This window comes from Pinus tabuliformis, chromosome 9 (genome assembly GCF_031772625.1).
Source record: "Pinus tabuliformis cultivar Carrire ecotype Pingquan chromosome 9, CPIR1, whole genome shotgun sequence".
Classification (NCBI taxonomy): Eukaryota; Viridiplantae; Streptophyta; class Pinopsida; order Pinales; family Pinaceae; genus Pinus; species Pinus tabuliformis.
Window position 1 is genome coordinate 1,490,298,404 of NC_142307.1, and position 23,503 is coordinate 1,490,321,906.

At 36.7% G+C, this 23,503-nt stretch overlaps 1 protein-coding gene across 2 annotated transcripts in view; it reads left to right on the plus strand.

The window, feature by feature from the left end:
- LOC149154247 (phosphopantetheine adenylyltransferase-like) overlaps nt 1-23,503 on the plus strand; it is a 277,427-nt gene that overhangs the window by 166,235 nt on the left and 87,689 nt on the right. For both annotated transcript variants that reach the window (XM_089440855.1, XM_089440856.1), the window contains exon 6: nt 10,727-10,796. In XM_089440855.1, coding sequence (XP_089296981.1) covers nt 10,727-10,796 — 70 coding nt within the window. The remainder of the gene's footprint in view (nt 1-10,726; nt 10,797-23,503) is intronic.

The window sequence follows — 23,503 nt, forward strand, 5'->3', positions numbered from 1 at the left end:
TAATCTTTAAATAAAAAGATATAATCTTTTAATGTGAATAAATTTATTATTTTATTAGAAGATATAAATTTCTATCAAATTTAATATATTCAACTATAAATATAGGCAATAAAATTAAAATTGTATAAATTTAAATTAAATAATTATAAAAATAAATTGTTATAATTATTAATTCTTATGACATTCAGTAAGTTATATATTTTATAATAGCATTGAACTATACTTATTATTAAAATAACATTCCATGTTGAAATAATTTAAATAATTGGAAATATAAATTATATATTTTGAAGGAGAAAAATGTTCGAGAAGACCAACTTTATATAAGTTCAATCTGACAAATTACAACCCCTAAATTATGTATTTACACCTCATATTTCCTCCATTAAATATAGATTTGTCAAACTTCCTATATATAACCCTTGATGAACTATAAAAGACCCATGCATTTTTTTAGTATTATTACACATCAAGATAGATCACCATGCATTAGGACAAGGAGGTAACCACCCTCCTTGATCTCAGTATCAGTAAGACATGCGTGCAGGTAATAATAGCAAAAAATCTATACTCATATGTGAGCTTGAACTTACGAAATTATATTTTATTAAATCGAAATTGTACCTCAGATTTTCATAATTTTATTGTGTATCTAGGAAAAGTTGCGATGGTAAAGACAAATCAACGACGACGACGCCATCGGGTAGCATCGCCATCGCTAACGCCATCGCCATTGCCATTTCCATCGCCACCACTGAGACCATCATCAGCACCAACCGCTTTAGCACCCGAGCTAACCATTATAATGCGCTCATTGGAAGCCATCTTGGAAACATTAAAAGGGCCGCCAATAGCTAATACCAAGGAAGAAAAACTTCACCTTGGGGAAAGAAACCCAAAGGAGCCTAAAGGTTTTGATTATAGACAACCGAAGGAAGATATTTCTAGGGAATTGCAAAAGATTAAACTCCCAGAAGTTTTAGGAGGGTGGGCTTGAGAACGTGCTAAAGTATGGCTAGAAGGAATGAACAGATGTTTTGCGCTAAGCGAGTATTCTTCTACCTCTAAGACGAAGTTTTCCATATTTCAGTTAAGGGAAAGTGCTTTGATTTGGTGGGGAAATCTGGAAAAACTATTACACTTCACAACAAATAATGTTCCTTGGGGGTTGTTCGAGGAAAGATTCCACGCTAAATACTTGCCACCTTACTTTCAAGAGAAGCAAGCCGAAACTTTCCATATGTTAGTCCAAGGTAACAAAACAATGGAAGAAAGACGTAAAGGAAGCCTTCAAATGGACATTGGAGACCTTAGAAATCCTAGACGTCTAGGGTTTTCAGGGTATTTTTGTAGGTTGCTTATTTTCCAATCGGGGAAAAAACCCATTTTCTGAAGACCCTAGCCCTTACCTAGCCTAAAAGGCTAGTGTTTGAGATCTATTTTGCAAGCATTAAGAAGGCCATAAGCCCTACAAGGGCTAGATCTCATTGCAAACAAGAGTTTCTTCAAAGGATTGACATTTTATCTCTAACAATTTGTTTTGCAGCAATTTTGGCTCAAATCTTGTGTTTTCAGGTGCCAAGTACATTGGAGAAATTTTGGCAAATTTGGGCAAGTAATCATCAAGGCTTTGGGCCTAGGGTTTGACCTCTAAACTCTAGTTTTATCTCTGATTTATTACAACAGTCAAATCAATAACAATTAAGCCCTAAAATCACATGCTACATGGTCAAAATTGTTTAAAATTGCAAAATCTTCATTTTCATAAATTTTGGCCACTTGGGCATCCCAAATCTAGCCTAGATTTAACTTTTATGCTTGTTGGAATTTATTGCATAACTAAGTTTTCAGATCTGAAATTTCTAAAGCATACACTTAATAAGACTCTAAACTTGAAATTTTCAATTTCTGGTAAATTTTTCTATTTCTAGGCAATTTTGGCATTGATTGTAACTGCATTAGCTTGCTAATTTGTCAATTATTCATTGTTGTAGTAAATAGATCAGATCTGAAATTTTCTGAATCACACTCTAAAAACCCTAAAAAATGATTATTTTTCAAGTTGGGTGAATTTTACTATTTTTGGGTATATTGGGCATTGTTTCTGACATCTCTAGCTTGCTAATCTGTGGGTCAATTTACTGCTGTAATAACTTATTACAGGTCTGAAATATTACTGAATACATCTTCATAAAGTAAGCTAGACACATAAATTTACTTCTGCTGGTCATTGGAAAGTTTTGTACTTCATATGTTGGACAAATTTTATAATTTAGAGTGATTTTTCTACTGCTATCATAACATTAATAAGTGTTGAAATTTTCTGAAGTACTATTGCTGATTTAACTGTTGAGATCTAACACTTGTGTGGTTTACTCTAAGTTTGTAAAATTTCCGGAATTTGGCACCTAAAACACTCCTACATTTAAGCTCTAGATCTGATCATGTGATAATTGAAATCTAATTGTCATCTTTGTCTTTGGTAATCACTCTAAATCTTGACATCTAAGATTTGATTTGGCTATCTTGAATAGTGATTAGTTTATCTTAAAGTGGTATCGAACATTGTTGAAAATTTGGAATTTTACATCTTGTGAGAATTTATTGAAGTTTTGCATTGGTGTCTCTAAAGTGATTTATCTTGTTCAAGATTGTCATTTCATCATTGTTAAGTACTCTCGCTATAAGCTAATTCACACTAAGTACTTAAGTAACATAAACAATCTTAATTCAAGATAAGCTCACTCATAATCTCTTACATAGGTATCCTAGATCTAGCTTGCATTAAAACTTACCTCCTAGCATAAGCTAGGTTGATATAAATCTAGGGCAACCCTTCTCACCTAGCTTGAGGAGCTTGGAAACTCTTCGGTGGTTAACACAGTGATCTTGCAGTGGTCAGAGCCACAGTCTCTGCAACACTGGAGGCATCGGGTGATAAGAGCACAATATAAGGTATCATTAATCAGACCCTACCCTAGCCTGCTTCCTGTTGGCCTCCTTCCCACAACCTACCTTAGAGCCCAACTTCAAAATAGTTAAGGGAAAACCATACTTAGACTAGGAATATAATTTAAATAAACCAAGATCACTGCATCTCACATAGATTCTAGGACTTGCACATCATATAAGATAGTTAATCATTCAAGCAGCGAGTGTCCATCCGGTCACTTGGTTTCAAATTATTATAAACAAGAATTGTGACTCCATTAAGGCACTGTTATCATACTTAAAATCTAATCTAATCATTAATCTTGCTAAATTTAACCAAGTAACTAGGCCACTCATCCCTGTATCCCAAACAAGTTGGTTTCCAACTTGTTTTCCTTCACTTCATTCCATAGGGACTACCCTGCATAGCCCGTTGTTGGGAGACAGCTATAACGGAGTGGGCAGGGATCAGAGTGACATCTCTCGTCCTGAGCGGTTGTCACGGTGCCTGTACAATGTGAGCGACAACAAGATCCATGGGTTCATCAGCAAGATTAGGCTCCGGCTTGGGATCTTCTTGTGCATCCAAGGCATCATCCTGTCTTTCAACATTAGCAGGAGGAGGAGTGTCTATGGCTTTTCAAAGAGCTGCATCTTCATCAAATGTTATATCTCTGCTAAGTCCTATATCTCTTTGTCCAGGTACATATATTCTGTAAGCTTTAGAATTTTCATAATAACCAACAATCATACCTTTCTTACCTGAAGCTTCCAACTTGGTACTCTTTTCCTTTGGCACATGAAAGTAGACAGGGCAGTCAAAGATCCTTAAGTGCCCATTTTGTTCTGGGTTATATGGTATGGTGGTCTCTTTCTTGATTCCAACTTCCTTGTAGAAGTCTTGAGCTCTTGTCCACTTCATGTCCACTCAAGTCATGGGATGGCTCAACATCTTCCTCAATCTTGATACAAAGGACTTGGTTCTCACATTCATCAAATGTACTGTTGATCCCAGAACAAGAGGAACAACAATAGTAACAAAGTAAATAAACATAATGAAAGTATACTTGGTGATGAAGCACATCTTTCTTTCTTTTTTAGATGTGAAAGAGGCTCCTTCATTATCCTTGCACCAACTTCCTCTTGGAGTTTACTCTTCTTGCACTATTCTGCACCTTAATGATCTTCAAGATCTGTTTTTCTTGATCACATCCTTATCAAGAAGTTAGTGAAAGAATCATTCAAATACTCATGCAAGAAGAATAACCAATGATCTATAAAGATAAATCTAAACAAGAGTAATGACACAAATAAACAACATAGACTTGAAAAAATATATTTTTTTTGAATGGAGTTGAAGAAAGTTGTTAGCTCCCTCTTGATCTGACCTCTATAGGTTACCACTGCCCATAAGTCATGTCATTGGCAGAAGAAATGCATCTTCTTGAACACCACTTGGAAAACTCCATCATGATCCACTCTAATCTCAGGTATTTCGAAAACCATCTTTCTCACATGAGGTAATGCTTAATAGTGAAAATGAGTGAACTTTTGGTGCCACAGTTTATATTGATGATTACATATCATGAATCAATGCATGGATAAGTCTTCCAATGATTTTATAAAGATCTTCAAATCTTGATCCCAGAGTGAGACATGTAATAATAATTATATATATTGACTTCATTGTTTGCAATGATATTAGATATAATCCATCATTGATCGCTTTAAAAGAGGTTCGTTTAGAAAACTATCATTCCATCTTTTGCAAAAGTCATGATCCTTACCTACAACCACTATTGTCAGGAAACCCTAATATCAAAATTACCAAAACCCATAAGATTATGTCCTTTCTCATATAATGTGAGAGAATCAAAATCAGTGTATCTTCAACATTCAATTTCTATCAGTTATTCTTTCATAACTTTCTATGCATTATACTTCTTTTCAAGACAACACTTTCTTGCACATGCATAAACATAAGTAAAACTATTCTTTACTTTTACATATATAGCAAATACCAAAACCATAATTATCAGGTACATGCAAAACTTCTTGATTTAGATAAAAAGAAACAAAACCAGATCCCTTTATAGGATATGTAGAATTATCTCCAAATATAATTTTTAGATTTGTCTCCCTCTCAACCAAATTTGAGAGAAATTCTTTATAACCAGTAAAGTGCCTTGAAGCACCACTATCAACCAACCAGCTGTCACAAGAATCTGCAGGAGAGGAACTAGAAAGAGCAGAAACAAGAAAGTACTCTGATTTTGGTTATGCTTTTAGTAGCAAATAGGACAACAAATAAGATCTTATTTCAGCAGCAAGTAAGGAACACCAAATAAGATTTCAACATCAAGGAAGGAGCAACAAATAAGATTTCAACAGTAAGAAAGAAGGGGCAACGAGTGATATTTCAACAACGAATGAGAAGGGACATTTGAGCAGAAAAATGAGTTGCAAGTAGAAGGGACAGCAAGAGACATTTCAGCAAAAAATGAGCTACAAGTAAAAGGGATAGCGAGAGATATTTCTGCAGAAAATGAGCTGCAAGTGTAGTGGACAACAAAAGATATTCCAATGGAAAAAGAACTGGAAATGGAGTTTGTCTTAACCAAATCTTTGATACCATGTTGAAATATTGATGTTCTATGTTGTAAAAATCACCTATCAAAAATTTCTTTATGCTACAATATTAGTTAAGCAATTGTAGATAGAACATAAACCATATAAACCATATGCACAAGAAGACAACCAAGAACACAATGAGACACAAAATTTTGGTCTAATGACCAGGGAAAAAACCCACAAGGGGAAAACCCAACGACATTCTTCTTCTATTAGATATCAATAGTTCAACAGAGATACAAAGTACAATGAGAGATCAAGGGAATGAGAATGTTCACCCAAATTTGAATAAGCTGTAGCATGAAGATCACTAGTAGCAGCAACTGAAGCAAACACATAATCAACGTTGGCTCACCAAGTTCTACTCTTACTCGCCAAGTCTTTCTCTGTCGCAATCTCCTTCAAGTCTCTCCAACTCTCTCTCACGTTTGAATTCTCAATGCATAAGTAGTGAGAGGAGAAAGAATGAGGCACATATATATAGGAGGAACAACGAATCCATGCCATAAAGGAGTCACTCGCTTGCCAAGAGGGAGATTAACATATGCCCATTTAGGAAATGTAACTCATGCCATTAAGGAGGTATGCATGCCTTTGTAGCTTATGCTTTTAAGAGAGAGTGTAACATATGCATTAAAGAGTACATAAGAGGAATCTTTTATGATATGCTTTTATTGACTGTAAGATAGTGTAAGAGAATCTTTTATGATGTGCTTTAATTGAGTGTAAGAGAGTGTAAGAGCATTAATGAGAGTGTAAGAAGAATATGCCATGCCAATAATGAGAGTGTAAGGGAACATTATTGAGAGCCATGATTGAGTGACTTGAATTTCTTTTTAATAATAATATAATAGTATCATAAGAATAATAATAATATTAATGATAAAATATTAAGTCGAGATTGAACTATTAGGATTGATTAATGATAAGTGATTTTTCATCAACAATACTTGATTACCAATTGATGCAAGGTGATTCACTATTTTTGGAAAGTCATACTTGAGACTTTCTATTTTTAGATTTTTTTTTTATTTGTAGACTTTCTATTTTAGAAATTCATCGCTGAGCAAACAAATTTTCAACACTCCAAAATAATTTGACCTTCCTTGTTCACTGTGTTGGAGGGGTCAAACTTTGACTTCTGAACCATAGAGGACTTCGAAAAAATAGAATTATCATTACTTGTGCAAAATAATTCTCTGCTTGGTCCAAAAAATTCAAACTACTAGGAAAATAGTCTTTTCTGCCCCAACGAATTTATGGACTGGGTCCTTTTGCCTTGGAAATGAGGCATTTTATCTTTGACTTGAATTTTTCCTTTGAAAGTAGCCTCAAATAATTTTTTTTGATGAATTTTCCAGTTGGAGGGTAATTAATTTTCCCTTCATTAAAATTTTTGGATAATTTTGTAATATTCCTAACGGAAACATTAAGTGAATAACAAAATCATGCACTATAACAACAACTAGGAAATTCCACACATACACAGAAAATCAAAACACAAGAGGAAATGCACCAAAACTATGAGCCATTTTATTTATTTCTGAGCAAAATGGAGTACAAATGAGTATGGAAAGAGGAACCTGGGCACGCTACAGCAAGTTAGGCAAAACCTAGGTTGGAATTCTAATGCCCAAGTGCTGGAATGACTCCACCAAAAACCTATTGCTATTGTACGTGAACTGCGATTTCAACCCTTAAATCTACTCCAAAAATTATGCAAAATTAAATGTAGGCTCTTCACACCAGCTCCAATAAAACCTAGAAATATCTCACAGATCCAAGTGGTGGAAATGGTCCCAGAGTGAACTGTGCCCTCCTCCAATAATTTCTACTGCTGGCTGCTGACTGGAACACTGATTTTTGTCAAAAATAATGCCCAGAAAATTCTGCGAAATTAACACCAGACTGCTCTCACCAAACCCACAAAAACCTAGAAAGGGTTTGGGCAAATTTTACTGACCACCCGGAACCCCAATTTTAAGCTTACTCCTCTCAACTGGCTGCCAAATAGCTACAAATTTTTATGTTGTAATAGAGCTGAAATCCACCTCCAAATTTCTCCCAACTCCTAAGGGAAATTTCCCCTCATCACCCAATGAATTTCCAGCTCCCAAACTCCCAACAAAAGCAACTCCCAATCTGGTGCAGAAATGCCCAAACTGCCCCTGCGCAGGCCCTCAATTTCAGCTGCTTGTCTCTCCCAAAATGTGGCTGAACTGACCTTGGAAATTCTCCTAAAATTTCTGCTCTGTCCAATGATGGATTGGCTGCAAATTTCCTCCCTTCAACTCCCTAATTCACTGCTCCAATTCAGCGCCATGAGTTGCCTCTGTGCCCTTGGAGAAAGCATGCCCTGGCTGAAGAAAACTTTGCGGTTCTGCTCCTCCAAATGCCTGAAACCAATCACCAATTGCTCTCCTAGGGTGACACTCAAGGTTCACTGAAGGAAGAGTTGGAATCTCAGCCCAAAAACTCCTTGTGCTAAGTAGCACTGGTATTCTTGGCTAAACAGCTCAAGAGTACTCTAATTCAGAAATTCAATTTGTCAAAAGCCCCAAAATGATGCCTCTTCCTTCTATTTATCTTTGCTGCCCCTCTCTCTCCTTGTGGGTCCCCTAAGTCGACCTCCTTCCTTGACTTTTCCTCCCCAACAAATTTCCTTCCAAGGGGCTCAAATTTCCCTCCTTTAAGTGGCCCCCACACTCCACCAACGAATTAATTTTCCCTTTCCTCTAATGTTTTGCAATATTTTCTCTCCAAAATAAAAAAATGTCTTCACAACCCACCTTTCCTAAGTTTTCATGCCAAAATTATTTCCTTGTGCCAAAATTGCAAAAATGGGGAAGCTTACTTAGCAAATTAATTTGTGGAGACATTACATGTAATTTCTCCTATTCTCCTAAGTCCTCAAGTCTCCCATACCAAAATTGCCTCCAATGCCCGAATTGCAAAATTGTGCTATGCTTAGCACCACCCCAAGGATCCTGTTGACCTCCTCAGATGAAAAATCAAAATTGGGGATATTACAAATTTCTGGCTACTTTAATTTTTATTTTTGCCAGAAGTTAAATAAAAAAGACTCAAGAGGGGATTAATTGTTTTTCCGCCCTCTAAGTGTATTTAAAAATATTTGGTAATGGTGGTCTAATTATGAGGAACCATTCACCAAAAATATTTCTTTAATAACACTTTTACATCAAAATATTACAATATCCACTGTTAGAAGGGGAAATACACATAGACATAGACTCTTGAGACTCAACCAAATTCTGCGACAAGACACATGATCTAGTATGAAAAATACATAGATTCAATAAACACTAGGACTCACCTAAGGCCTCATCAAATGAGTTTCACCATAGTTTTGGGGTATATTTGGGAGAAAAACTTTGTCATTTATCCGTGTTTACAAACACACCTAATTTGGTGAGGTTAAAAAACTCTTTAGGATGAAACCCTTTGAGAAGAATCATAGGCTTACTTAGGCGTTGTTACATGGCTTAATAGTCATACTAGAATAATTTACAATAATTTTGCAGAATTTGGGATTACAATGATGAAATTGACTTAAACTTTTTTATCCACTGCTATATACCCTGCTTTCTCGGACTGTTGACATGTACATGGTCAACAACACCATAGGTCCATTACTTCCATTTTAAGTTTTTATTAGCAGGCCTCGATGACTGTAGGTGTTAGGCATTGTGCAAATCTACTTGGCATGCATGCGGAGGATGTAAAATATGTGAGGCAACACAGATCCTTCTGTGTGGTTAGTAGATGCCTCACTTTTGCAGGGTTACAAGGTTGTACCCATTCCTTACATAGTGTTGCCTCCAACCTAGATCGAGTGGCTAGGCACTCATAATTAATTTTTCCCTTTCAACCTCAAATGTTAGTGGAATTTCGATAAATTGCTCCTGTTATCCTTAAGTTGCCCTGGCCGGGGTCTCTTGACTTCAGGACTCACTAGATAACCTTGATTGGATTTTAATGGGCTCCTTCATAATGATATTGACTAGTGTCTCCTCTCTTTCCAAGGTTTACCTTTTGTGGTTCACTGTTTTTCATGTGTTTCTCTTTTGCCCTTGTACTTTGTATCTTTTCATTAGCATCTAAGAGTGATGTTGATACCCCGATTTTCAGGTGTCCTCTGACTATATTTTCTAGTTCCATTGACCTATTGTTTGCATTCATGGACAAAACTAAAATTATCTTCTTATCTCATGCTTTTATGTGCCCCCAAAGCTCAGACACAGAAGAAAAACGACATCAAGAGGGATGATGTATCAGGTTAGATTTACATCTTTTCATCTTTCATTTATATTGCCAGACAGTGAGAAACATAAGAGATTTTACTCATATTGCTGCTTTGAATCAGTTTTGCTTTTGTCTGTTTGCTGTCGTTTAAACCTTCAACTGCTGTTAAGAATTTGTTCATGCTTATGCCATAGACAATTCTGAAGCATTCTTTAAAAAGGGAGCAAGTCAAATTTATAGGCGGGTTACATAAATCAGATAGGAAAAATAACCTATGCATTATTACGCTGCTGCTGAAATCAGTGGATTACACGCAAGATATAGCTTTTCCCATTAACTTTGTTTAGACACCTTAACTTTATCTTCCAAATTTTGATTAATCTAAAATCCATATGACACTAGTTAGAAAGACAATTTATTGCTATTTTTAGTTACATGTCTGTTGGATTTTAATTTTGAAGTGAATGCAAGTTCTATTTTGATTTTGAAAATGAGAATATAGTTGTCTGTATAATTATATTGTTTGTCTATTTGGTTAATCTAGTTGCTGTGTAGTCAAAAATCCTAAAAAAGATGAGGACATAAGCGAACTACTATCCTGCAAAAGTTATTTTGATTAATCTTGGCTATATCTCTACAGTGAGGTGATTTTTCCATCATCGTAATTGTATTTTTTCCATACAATCAATTCCATCCATACTGCTGCAGTACCTTTTCATTGGTCTAGCTGTTACCTCTAGTGCCTCTCATAACGTATCTGCCTTCATGGAGCAAGTGTTTCTATCATGACAATTTTGCATGCATAACTCCAGGACAGTCGTATTATGTCTCTTGATTTTCTGTTTATGCTTTATCAGCATTTTATTTTTATGATGTATTTGATGATTGGGTTATGCTGCAGCAAGGAGACTTTGGCTGGTGGTTTGTCAGTCAATAAAAGAAGAGAAGAAAGGGGTCTATCTCAATTAAAGGTCTGATTATACATATTGTCAATTGTAAACAGAATGGATATCTTTATTTCCATGTGTAATCTTGTCATGCAGATAAAATGAGGAGATTGGTCATATAGGTGCATTTCTTAATATTTTTCCTGTCTCAATGATTTTACAAGGTCACAAGAGATGCAGGAAATGCATGTTTAGAAATATGTCAACTGAATGTTGGTCAATCATGATTCATACTTGTCGGACTATAAAATTGAAAGTATATACTCTTTTAACTGATGTTCTTAGCCTCTATCTACTGGATGTTGGCAAAACTTATTTGGATCTTGATGTTTAGAAATCTCTCTTTAACATTTGCCGATTTGAATGCTTGCACAGGGATGGAAATAATCCTTAATTTAAGAGGCACACATCCATACTATTTTTCATTTATCCATAGAAGGAAACTGAACCAAAAAAATACGCAGTTAGTTCTCATACAAAATATTTAAAATCTTGATGCTACAACCCTTAGAGTTCCTCACCAGCTTTAACACAGCAAATTTCTTAGATACAGATCAATGACAAGGCCAGGTCACAAGCCAAAAATAGCAAAGGTGATTGGTTACAACTGTTCATAACCTCCTTTATGAGCGATTATCATTTGTGGCATCCATCCTTTATCCTTCGGTATTGTCAACTATAGATCTTTGTTGATGATGACTTCTAGATTCTTTTGTTAATCTTCTCTTGCCGTGATTAGGGACCATCTTTTGGAATCAACCAACCTCTATTGGATTCAATAATTTTCAGATGCAATAAACATTTTTTTGTATGATCAGCCAATCTGGAGTATAACCAAGGTCTGTTTAGATGCAACTGGACATTGCTTTGCACAAGCTATACATTTGAGTTATATTTCCATGCAATTGAAACTTGGTCTTGTGCAAAGTTATTCTCTCTTCTACTAACATACCCAAGTGTGAGTGGAGTCTCTTTCAATACAATCAAGTCAAATTACCAGAATTGTCATCAAATGCCATTTCACTTGTTGGATGCATATAACAGGGCTTATTTATGCTTCTCTTTGACAGAAATCCTTATAGTTGTTCCGTTTTTTGCCTTATTCAACAAAGTTTTTAAAACATTGGACAGACTGGGAATCAAACCCAGGGGCTGCCCCCTGCTGCTGGTCTTCTCAATCACTGAATTATGTGCCTGTTTCATGGCGGTCAACCTTGTTCAGAGTGTAGATTGTTACATCCCTCCATCAGGCACAAGCCACATGTGCTTTGGGGTTTTGTAGGCAGTTGACCAACCATGCCTCTGAACCCAATGTCTAAACTTTGGACAGGCTAGGAACTGCACACAGAATCTTTCCCTGTGTACTGGGCTGCTCTACCACTGACCTATATGCGTATCTCGTGATGGCCAACCTTGTTTAGAATGTGGATTGTTACATCCAACAAAAGTTTTGAAAATTCTCGCAAAATTTTGTTAATGATAGCCTGCCTTCTCTGCTGCTTCAGAAAATTGGAAGTGGCATTATTCCTAATTTGTCTATGAAACTTGTATCTTCTTGCAAAATTGCAGGTCAGCCTAATCAGCTGCCTCTAAAATGTGGATGCCTGGAAAATGTTAAGCTCTTGGGTTGCAATAATGATCATTGTGATTGCTTTGGCTTCATGAATTTGTTTGGGTCATTTTACATCTTTTCTTTTTCCTGGTACTATTTATTTATGTGTTCTTATAAACCTGTGAGTATTGCATTTATGATATTCCCGTTGGTATACTTCATTAAAATTGTTGAGAAATCTAGGGCATTATATGAATTAGAATCTTTAGGTAGATTTCTCTTAGGTCTTGACATTTTCTTGTAATTATTTTTATTAGTTCTTCTTTCAATTTCTTATATTTCATTCATCAAGACAAATGCCAAACAAAGAAGATCACAACGCAAGATGTAGGCACTCAGCCAGGGCAAAACCCCTTTGGAGGGGAAAACCCAGTCAAACTCTTCCTTAGTAGATTCATATCAAAGTAAGACAACCAAGACCTTTGACACAGACCTTTATCCTTCCATCCATCGAGCTGATCAAATATGAATATTCTCCTCTCTGCAATTCGTCCTTTATTCTGCAATAACAATTTCGTTCTGTAATGACATGATGCCTTGGTCCTGTAGTCACTCCTTATTTCGGTCCTGTGATCATACCAAGCTTTGGTTCTGTAATCTTGTCAAACTTCAGTCCTGAATTCATGTCATGCTTTGATCCTTTATTCACCCAGTACTTCACTGTACTATATATGTGATCCAAATCATCTTGACAACCCAAACTTTGTTGTCTGTAATGTACTTCTAACTTCGCTGTCTATAATTCATCCTGTAATGCACTTCACTGTCTGTAATCTATCCTGTAATGCACTTCACTGTCTGTGATCCATCCTGTAATGCACATTGCTGTCTGTGATCCATCTGAACTTATTCATTGGCTCAACTTTACTAGGGTATATATAGTTGTTTCTGCTTGTATATTGAGCCGACATGCTTTAGTAGGAGAAGATGACTCATAGAAGATGAAATTTAATCCAAATTCGAGGAGCTTGAGGCCGATTTGATGGATGGAGGGTTTGATACAATGTTACCAGACTCGGAATCGACAATAAATCGGCGAGGCAAAAGAGTGAAGAGTTTTAATCGGATCGGGAAAAAATTGGGAAAAAGTCGGCAAAAAATTGTTAAATTCAATAAATAAAGATATGCACATATATTGAATTAAAAGAAAAACTTTTTTCATTGATATTCAATAAAGCCATGTCCAAACAATGCATAATATCAATAGATGTCCAAAATATCATAAATGAATAAGTATCTCATATATGTTATGTGTCCAAACATGATCCAAAGTACTGAGCATTGACTCTTGAGTCCTAACTAGTGACTACATAGAACCAAAAGAATCCTGCTTCTAAAAATTTATAAAATACTGCATACTATCAGCAAAAAAACAGTAATTGAAATCTCTTGATTGCTGCTGAAATGATACGATAACGGTTTGCTACTGAAATCTCTGACAGAGCACACACTGAAACTAACGTTGGAGCACACCACACACTACGTCTGATGTTGTACCTTTGAGATAGTAGTTGGTCAGGCTACCAATGCCAGAGCATCTAAAATAATTGTTTTGGGGGTTTTTGGTTTTAATTTTGGAAGACCAATGAAAGAAGGTAGATGTAGGATTGAAGTAATTAATCCTTTGGGATTTATTAATTACCTTCAGCAAAGGGCTGCTATAAGACTTTACACAGTGATATAGATCAAAATAGTGGTGAGTAGAAGACAACAAAAAATATGATTATCACAGTTGCCGTACTGTAAAACAGAACAATCATAAGTTGGAAAACCTTCCAAATTACGTTCAAAAGATTTTAGGCAGTATACTTAAGCTTACACAAGATGCTGATGATTTATGATTAGAGGGGATTTAGATGCACAGACAGTTGCATTAATCCATTCTATTAATAGATGATCAATTTAGGAGCTTATAGGGATCAATTGATACTCTAATTGTTCCTACCTAGATATTTCTGCAAGTCATAAGCATATGAAGAAAACACATAATGATTGAAGAGTGGAAAAACTTACAGGATAACACAAATTGTGCAAAACCAGATTCAGAATCCTTTGTTTTGTATTAAGGCCCTAGAAAGACTGAGTACAACAAGTATATACAAAAGCTTCCTTCAAAGGTGACTTCCAGGTTCAAAGTAGTATAAACAGTCACAACTTTACAGCAATGCTTTATGACTCTTGAACTCCGAACCCATAACATCTCCAGAAGAGAGTTATTTATACAACAATAAAACTACAAATATCTTAAAACTGTTTAAGGTTTATTCTAGGAAAGGAAAAGATCTTCATGCAAGAAGATAGGGGCAGCTATTGAACTGCTTCTTGCTGTCCCCTTTTATTCAGGCTGTGCTGGCTTCATTTGTTTGATATTTTGCCCCTTTAGCTGATTTGTTGTTTGTATCTTCATGCTGGCAGATTGCTTTAGTTAAATCCTTTCATCCGATACTCTTTGAACTCTGTAAAATATGCTTTAACCTGGCTGAGTGGTTTTGACTGCGCATTCCAGTTTTTACTGTGTTTTTCACAGTAAATCGCATATTGTGTCTTCCAACTGTTATCCGGGCTTGTTTTTATAAACCTGGAACAACATCTTCTAACTTGCAAAACACAGAACTTGTTAAGAAAAACATGGTCGCTGAGGGTCTTTAATGGCTCTGCCAAGCTTGAAAGACTATTGGAGGAGTCTGGGGTGTATCAGAGGCTAAATGATGGCTTGAATGGCCACAGAGGCATAGTGGAGGCTGCGCTGTGTAAATAGTCAAAACAGAGCAATAATGACTGAAAAACAGTCTTCTTTTGAGTTATCGGGCAAAGCGTTTCGGGTGGGAAATGCCCGTACAGGGAGTGTACCCAAAATCGCCGAGGGCCGTTGGATTTGAATGGTCATGATCGGATGGTAAAGGAGTGAGAGGAATACAGAGGGATTAAATATGGCGGGAACAGCTTGATTATGGATTAAAACAGAGATTAGTGTTAAAAATGATGCTTTCGAATCATTTCCGCATTCAAATCGTAAAAACGATTTAACACTGCAAACCTTTACAAAACACATATGGGCTGATTTGAAAATGTATTAAATGTGGCGGATAATAATATCGGGTCTGGGTATTATTCGCATATCGCAATCGGAGTTGGCGGGGAGTCAGGCCCATCGCAAAGACATATGATAATGGGCGGACGTGATGTGGTATTAAACTACAATATATATATGGTTGGGTCCGGGCTCTCATCGTGATCAGAGATCAGATATCGCAATGGCAAGGGGTGTATCCATCGGATGGGACTGCAAAGGAGGCGCGGATGCGATATTGCTATGGAATATGATATATATTGTTTGAAGTCTGGGCCCATCGTAATCGCATATCGCAATGGCGGAAGGTGCATTTACATGAAGGACTTGCGATGTGACAATATGCGATGCGATATTAAAATACATAGTTTTACTATAAAACTAATGTATATGCATGTTTTAAAGGTCCGTGGCTCCGTCGATTTGCGATGCGATATGCATAGTTTCTAATAAAACTAAAGGGTTTTCGAATATTATATTAAAGGAACTATATAATACGGGAAAAGGGGAATTCTAAGGATTTAATACATAAATTAATGTTAATATGAAAATATGAGTGGAAGGGAAAATTGTATGTGAAAAAGGGGAATTATATGGTAAGAAGGGATTTTTCACGATGTTTTACTTTTTCTAGGTAAAAAGGGTTTTTACCATAGGAAAAGGGGTTCTTATGAAATAGATGATTATGGATATATGAAGGGGAAATTAGTAAATATATGAATAAATGGAGAAGAATGGGAAGTTAATTAATCGATCTGTAGACCTTCATTTGCCTTGTATAATTGCCTTATGAGCATAGAAACATGATTAAATATTCTATTTAATCAGAACCAAAAAATGCTACAACATTGGCTCCATCTGGGGACTGCTTTCTCCTGTAGAATGCAAAGAACTAGTAGACTAGTTGCCTTTAGTATTGGGCATGGTGTCATACCATAAAACCACCAACCACTGGTTTTCCATCTTATGTAAAAATATAACCAATCCCCATGGATTAATGCTGTCATTTCAATACTCTGCTACTGCACACTGCAACCTACAATTGTAAAATGCAACCATATGCCTGCACTAATTCGGATACTCTTTCACACCGAAATCTGAAACTTGAAAACTGCTGAAGTTAAACAACTGACAATGTAAGCAGAAATAAGCACAAGAGTGCCTAATTCATGGGCTATGGAGTTAATCAGTTAATCCCTTGGAAGTTATTGCACTCAACCAAACCAAACTTGATACTGCAATCTTGAAATATAACTGAAACAATTGTAGATCTACTGCACTCTGAAACTGAAAGTAACTAATCACTCCCACACCTCTATCTAACTGAACTGAAAAACTTTACATTGTTAGGTGTAATATGTTTTCCAATGTAACCAAGTGCGGAGTGGATTTATTGACAAACCAAGTTGCCAGCAACTGAAAATATGAAGAATATATGCAATATGAACATGAAATCCCATGGAAAACTTATACTCACAAGTGTACTTTAAAAGTTGCATCCTCTGTAGACATTTTAGATTTCTGACCATGGTTGAGAGGAAAAGACATATACTGCTGATTTCAAGTATCAATGAACCTTGCACAACAGTAAAGGCAGCTGAAATTTCAAAACAAGAGTGGGATCGGTAATCCAGTGGAATCGCCATCCGATAAAGTGGAGTCGCCAAGTGAAAATAATGCAACCAATACAAATGCCTATTCCTTGTTCACTAGCAAGAAATAGATTTAAACTTTATCGTTCCCTGGAGAAAGATCTTTGTTACTTCGATCCTCGACAACGACGCCAGTCTGATGCTGTACCTCTGAGATAGTAGTTGGTCAGGCTACCAATGCCAGAGCATCTAAAATAATTGTTTTGGGGGTTTTTGGTTTTAATTTTGGAAGACCAATGAAAGAAGACAGATGTAGGATTGAAGTAATTAATCCTTTGGGATATATTAATTACTTCAGCAGAGGGCTGCTATAAGACTTTACACAGTGATATAGATCAAAATAGTGGTGAGTAGAAGACAGCAAAAAATATGATTATCACAGTTTCCATACTGTAAAACAGAACAATCATAAGTTGGAAAACCTTCCGAACTACGTTCAAAAGATTCTAGGCAGTATACTTAAGCTTACACAAGATGCTGATGATTTATGATTAGAGGGGATTTAGAGGCACAGACAGTTGCATTAATCCATTCTATTAATAGATGATCAATTCAGGAGCTTATAGGAATCAATTGATACTCTAATTGTTCTTACCTAGATATCTCTGCAAGTCATAAGCATATGAAGAAAACACATAATGATTGAAGACTGGAAAAACTTACAGGATAACACAAACTGTGTAAAACCAGATTCAGAATCAATTGTTTTGTATTAAGGCCCCAGAAGGACTGAGTACAACAAGTATCTACAAAAGCTTCCTTCAAAGGTGACTTCCAGGTTCAAAGTAGTATAAACAGTCACAACTTTACAACAATGCTCTATGAATCTTGAACTCCGAACCCATAACATCTCAAGAAGAGAGTTATTTATACAACAATAAAACTACAAATATCTTAAAACTGTTTAAGATTTATTCTAGGAAAGGAAAAGATCTTCATGCAAGAAGATAGGGGCAGCTATTGAACTGCTTCTTGTTGTCCCCTTTTATTTACGCTGTGTTGGCTTCATTTGTTTGATATTTTGCCCCTTTAGCTGATTTGTTGTTTGTATCTTCATGCTGGTAGATTGCTTCAGTTAAATCCTTTCATCCGATACTCTTTAAACTCTGTAAAATATGCTTTAAATTGGCTGAGTGGTTTTGACTGCGCATTCGAGTTTTTACTGTGTTTTTCACAGTAAATCACATATTGTGTCTTCCAACTGTTATCCGGGCTTGTTTTTATAAACTTGGAACAACATCTTCTAACCTACAAAGCACAAAACTTGTTAAGAAAAACATGGTGGCTGAGGGTCTTTAATGGCTCTGCCAAGCTTGAAAGACTATCGGAGGAGTCTGGGGCGTATCGAAGGCTAAATGATGGCTTGAATGGCCGCAGAGGCATAGTGGAGGCTGCGCTGTGTAAACAGTCAAAACAGAGCAATAATGACTGAAAAACAGTCTTCTTTTGAGTTATTGGGCAAAGCTTTTCGGGTGGGAAATGCCTGTACAGGGAGTGTACCCAAAATCGCCTAGGGCCGTTGGATTTGAATGGTCATGATCGGATGGTAAAGGAGTGAAAGAGGAATACAGAGGGATTAAATATGGCAGGAACAGCTTGATTATGGATTAAAACAGAGATTAGCATTAAAAATGATGCTTTCGAATCATTTCCGCATTCAAATCGTAAAAACGATTTAACACTGCACACCTTTACAAAACACATATGGGTGGATTTGAAAATGTGTTAAATGTGGCGGATAATAATATCGGGTCTGGGTATTATTCGCATATCGCAATCGGAGTTGGCGGGGAGTCAGGCCCATCACAATGACATATGATAATGGGCGGACGCGATGTGGTATTAAACTACAATATATATATGGTCGGGTCCGGGCTCTCATCGCGATTGGAGATCGGATATCGCAATGGCGAGGGGTGTATGCATCAGACAGGACTGCAAAGGAGGCGCGGATGCGATATTGCTATGGAATATGATATATATTGTTTCAAGTCCTGGCCCATCGTAATCGCATATCGCAATGGCGGAAGGTGCATTCACATGAAGGACTTGCGATGCAATATTAAAATACATAGTTTTACTATAAAACTAATGTATATGTATGTTTTAAAGGTCCATGGATCCGCCGATTTGCGATGCGATATGCATAGTTTCTAATGAAACTAAAGGGTTTTTAGATATTATATTAAAGGAACTATATAATATGAGAAAAGGGGAATTCTAAGGATTTAATACATAAATTAATGTTAATATGAAAATATGAGTGGAAGGGAAAATTTTATGTGAAAAAGGGGAATTATATGGTAAGAAGGGATTTTTCATGATATTTTACTTTTTCTTGGTAAAAAGGGTTTTTACCATAGGAAAAGGGGTTCTTATGAAATGGATGATTATGGATATATGAAGGGGAAATTAGTAAATATATGAATAAATGGAGATGAATGGGAAGTTAATTAATCGATCTGTAGACCTTCATTTGCCCTGTATAATTGCCTTATGAGCATAGAAACATGATTAACTATTCTATTTAATTAGAACCAAAAAATGCTACAACAGTCTCTATTACACTACACCTCTATTATGTGGAAGTAAACTGAAACTGAAACTGAAACCATGCTTCTATTACCTTCTTGACATATGAGTTATCAGGTTTGAGTAGTGAGAAGTGAGTTACGAACCAACGTTTAATTTTTAGCCTAACCAAACCACACAACGAACAATGTGGCAACCCTAAAAGTTAAACTCCTCGCTCACCGAGTTGACGGCTGAAAATTGCCTTAGTCGCCTAAATCGCAATTAATTGGCGAGTCGCGAGTCAAACTCGTGTTGACCACGAGTCAAACTCGGTCAACGCGAGTTTGACTCACCCAAAGTTGAATCAAATCGTTTGAGGGAAGAGCAGAGTTTGACTTGCGATTAGTCATTAGTGATCGAAGATTCATGTTTCACTGGTTTGACCTGACAAACTAAATTTCTTTCTTTGACACCATAAACCCAAGAAGGATTTCTTACATAATAAATTTGATTTTGACTCAACAAAAATCCTAGAGCACCATTTGACCTATTGACCATTGACCCAAACATGAAACCCATGCTTTAATAAGTCAATTTCTTTAATAATAAATTTGCTTTTTCTTTTTTTTGACAAATACATTACATCATGACTCAAATATAATTATGAAAACTGACACTAGTTACATTCTTCAACAAAAATTGTAGTTTGGATAGGTGTCTCTGCATAAGCCTTGTGTCTAGGCAGGCAGAAGATATCTTGAAAATTTACTTATTTCAGCATTTTTAATTCTCCCCAAGTCCAAACTTAGTAAAAGCATGATAATTATGTTGAACAAGGTTGTCATTGATGTCAATACATTGGAGCATTGTTGAAGATAACAAAACCCTAATGGTTGTTGATAATCCTAAAGTGCAAACCGTAATGGTTGTAGATAATCCTAAAATGCAAACCCTTACCCTAGCTCTAAAATTGGATGCCCTAGATTTCTTCCCTATTGAAATCCCTAAAGTCCTAACAACATACCCTAGAAGCTAGCCCTCTATGCAAAAGCCATAGGTGCTTGAAAAGGCCTTAAATTATGCCATGTCCTAGAACTACATACCATGAAACCCTAGTCCTTGTCCTAATTAAACCATAGCTTATATACTTGATACCCTAAAGATATCGTAAACCCTTGATGGTGTCCTTGCTCTTGCCTAATAAATGCCTAAATGCATGAAGAAACCTTGATCCAAATAAACTCTAATCTAAAAAACAATACCAATACCCTCAAGTCTGTCATAAAGAAAAAATATTTTTCTTGACATTTGAAACATCATCTTGAAATGGTTCTTTCACCAGCTTGTAGAGGACATTATTCCCTTTCCAACAAGTATAACCTTGTCTCCTATTTCCTTACTATTGAAGAGAAAATAATTTTTGAAGTTAAAATATGTTAAAATCAACAATGTGTGCTAGCCGAGTTGCGTAGGCTCACCTTAGACATGAAGGCTCCTCCAAGGGATGTCTCCCTTCAAAATATGGCAAAACCACTATAAATATAAACCCGAGCTCCTCTATTTTGGCAAGAAATTCAGATTAGAAAAAATGTAGAACAGAGAAAGGAGCTAAAAAAAAGGACAAAGTTCAGAGAAGCTTTCTTTTGGGCAAATTGTAGAATGGCTTCTTGATATTTTTGTGGTTAAGGTCTTAAGGATATAACCCTGTTGTGAAAATTTCTAATCTGAAATTCTATTGCAACAACTGATTTATTTCACCTACTTATTGTTCACAATAAGTTATTTATGAAATTCCTTCAACAAATATTAAAATAAATTCTACTGCAGTTATCACATAATTACACAGAGAAAATACATGCACAAGAACCAATCACATCAACACAGTTGTTTTTGGACAATTGTCCTCGGAAAACCCAATGTGGGAAAATCGGTGCAGCAGATGAGGGTTTTACTAATCTTCAGCAACAATCGCTTTTACAAGGAATGATTTTACAGAGAAACTGAGAGAAAACCCCTGAGACTTTCCCCTAGAAACTTTCTGACCTTTTGGAGACCCTTCTCCCACTCTTGCATCACCTCTGCGTCACTCTGTGTGGCTCTGAGTGGCTCTGCGTCCCTCTGCGTCAGCCTGTGTGGCTCTGCGCCCCTCTGCGTCAGCCTGTGTGAGGGCTATGTCTCTCCTCTGGACTGCGTCTCTCTGTGTGTTGTCTCTCAATTTCTCTGCGTCACCTCCTCGCTGATACCCTCCTCTTCCTCCACCTTGCAACTCTCCCTCTGAAATCGATCTTCTTCTCTTGAGAATTGATTTTCCTTGAGATACTGAGTATTTGCTGGTGTGTTTCCAAATGATCCTCAAGTCTTCCCTTATACTTTTCCTATTGATGAATCAACGGCCAAGATTAAGTCTCTAATCAACGGCTAAGATTAAAACAATCTTGAGCGTCGTCTCTTAGAAGCTTCTCACCCTTATCTTTATTAATTCCCATTAATATTTTTATTTTCTTAAGTTTCGACTTAGGAACCCATTAAAAATATTAATTATTTTAATAACTCCTCATCCGGGTGGAATTTCTCAAAATGATTTATGGGTCTTGGAGATCTCATGTGCCTTAGCCTCTCCTCCAAATTTCAAGGCTAGACCACATTCGATGCTACCCAAAATCAACACTCCTTTTTAGCGAGGAATGTGCTCTAACAATGCTTCACCGTAGAAGCATCACACTGATCCTCTGCATTGGTCCTCTGTGCTGATGCTTGGCCTGTTGCCCCACATCCACTGCACAGCTGCTTCCTGTATTGCTGCCCATGATACTGCCACTGCCACTGCTATATCTGTACTACAACTCCCTCTCAACATGCTGCATCATGCTGCCCATAGCAGTGCCACTACTAACTGTTGCACTGCAACTCGACACTTATCCATTTCTGCTAATGAAATGGATTCTTCACCATCCCCATCTTCTCCTTGAAATAAACAAACTTTGTTCTTCCTAGAGCCTTGGTGAGGATGTCTGCCACCTGTTCTCTTGTAGGAGTGTACCTCAACTGTACAGCTCCTCGTTGGACACAGTGTCTGACAAAGTGACACCTGATATCAATGTGCTTCGACTGATAATGAAATACTGGATTCTCAAAGAGCTTGATGCAACTCTAATTATCACACAAAATCCTGGTCGCTTCCATCCTTCTCCTGAATAGATTCACAAGCAATTTCCTAAGCCATATGGCTTCGCACGAAGCTGTGCTAGCTGCCATATATTCTGCTTCAACTGAGCTCAGAGCCACGGATTTCTGTTTCCTACTACACCAGGAGGTCATCCCTGATCCAATGTGGAAAAAGTACCTAGTTGTACTTTTCCGATATAATGAACTTCCAACCCAATCTGCGTCAGTGAACTCACTCAACCTGATGTCATTGCCTTGGGTGTACAATAGTCCATGCTCGACTGTTCCTTGTATATACCTAATCACATGTTTGGTTGCTACCTAGTGCGCGCTCTTGGGTTCCACCATGAATTGACTGAGGGTGTTGACAGCGTAACAAATGTCTGGCCTGGTATTGACCAGATACAGTAGGGACCTTATAAGCTGCCTGTACAAGGTGGGATCAACATCTTTATCTTCTGATGCATCAATCTTCTTCCAGTTGGTGATCATTAGAGTATCCATAGGTCTACAGTGCTGCATCCTGAATCTCTTCAAGATCTCTATAGCATATCTCTCTTGTCCAAGGAAGATCTCACCCTTTTGCTACCAAACTTCCAACCCTAGGAAATAATGCATATGTCCCAAATCCTTCATGTCGAATTCTGTGGCTAGGTTCTTCTTGTAGTCTTTGATGAGCTTGGATGATCCTGTCAGGAAAAGATCATCCAAATATAAC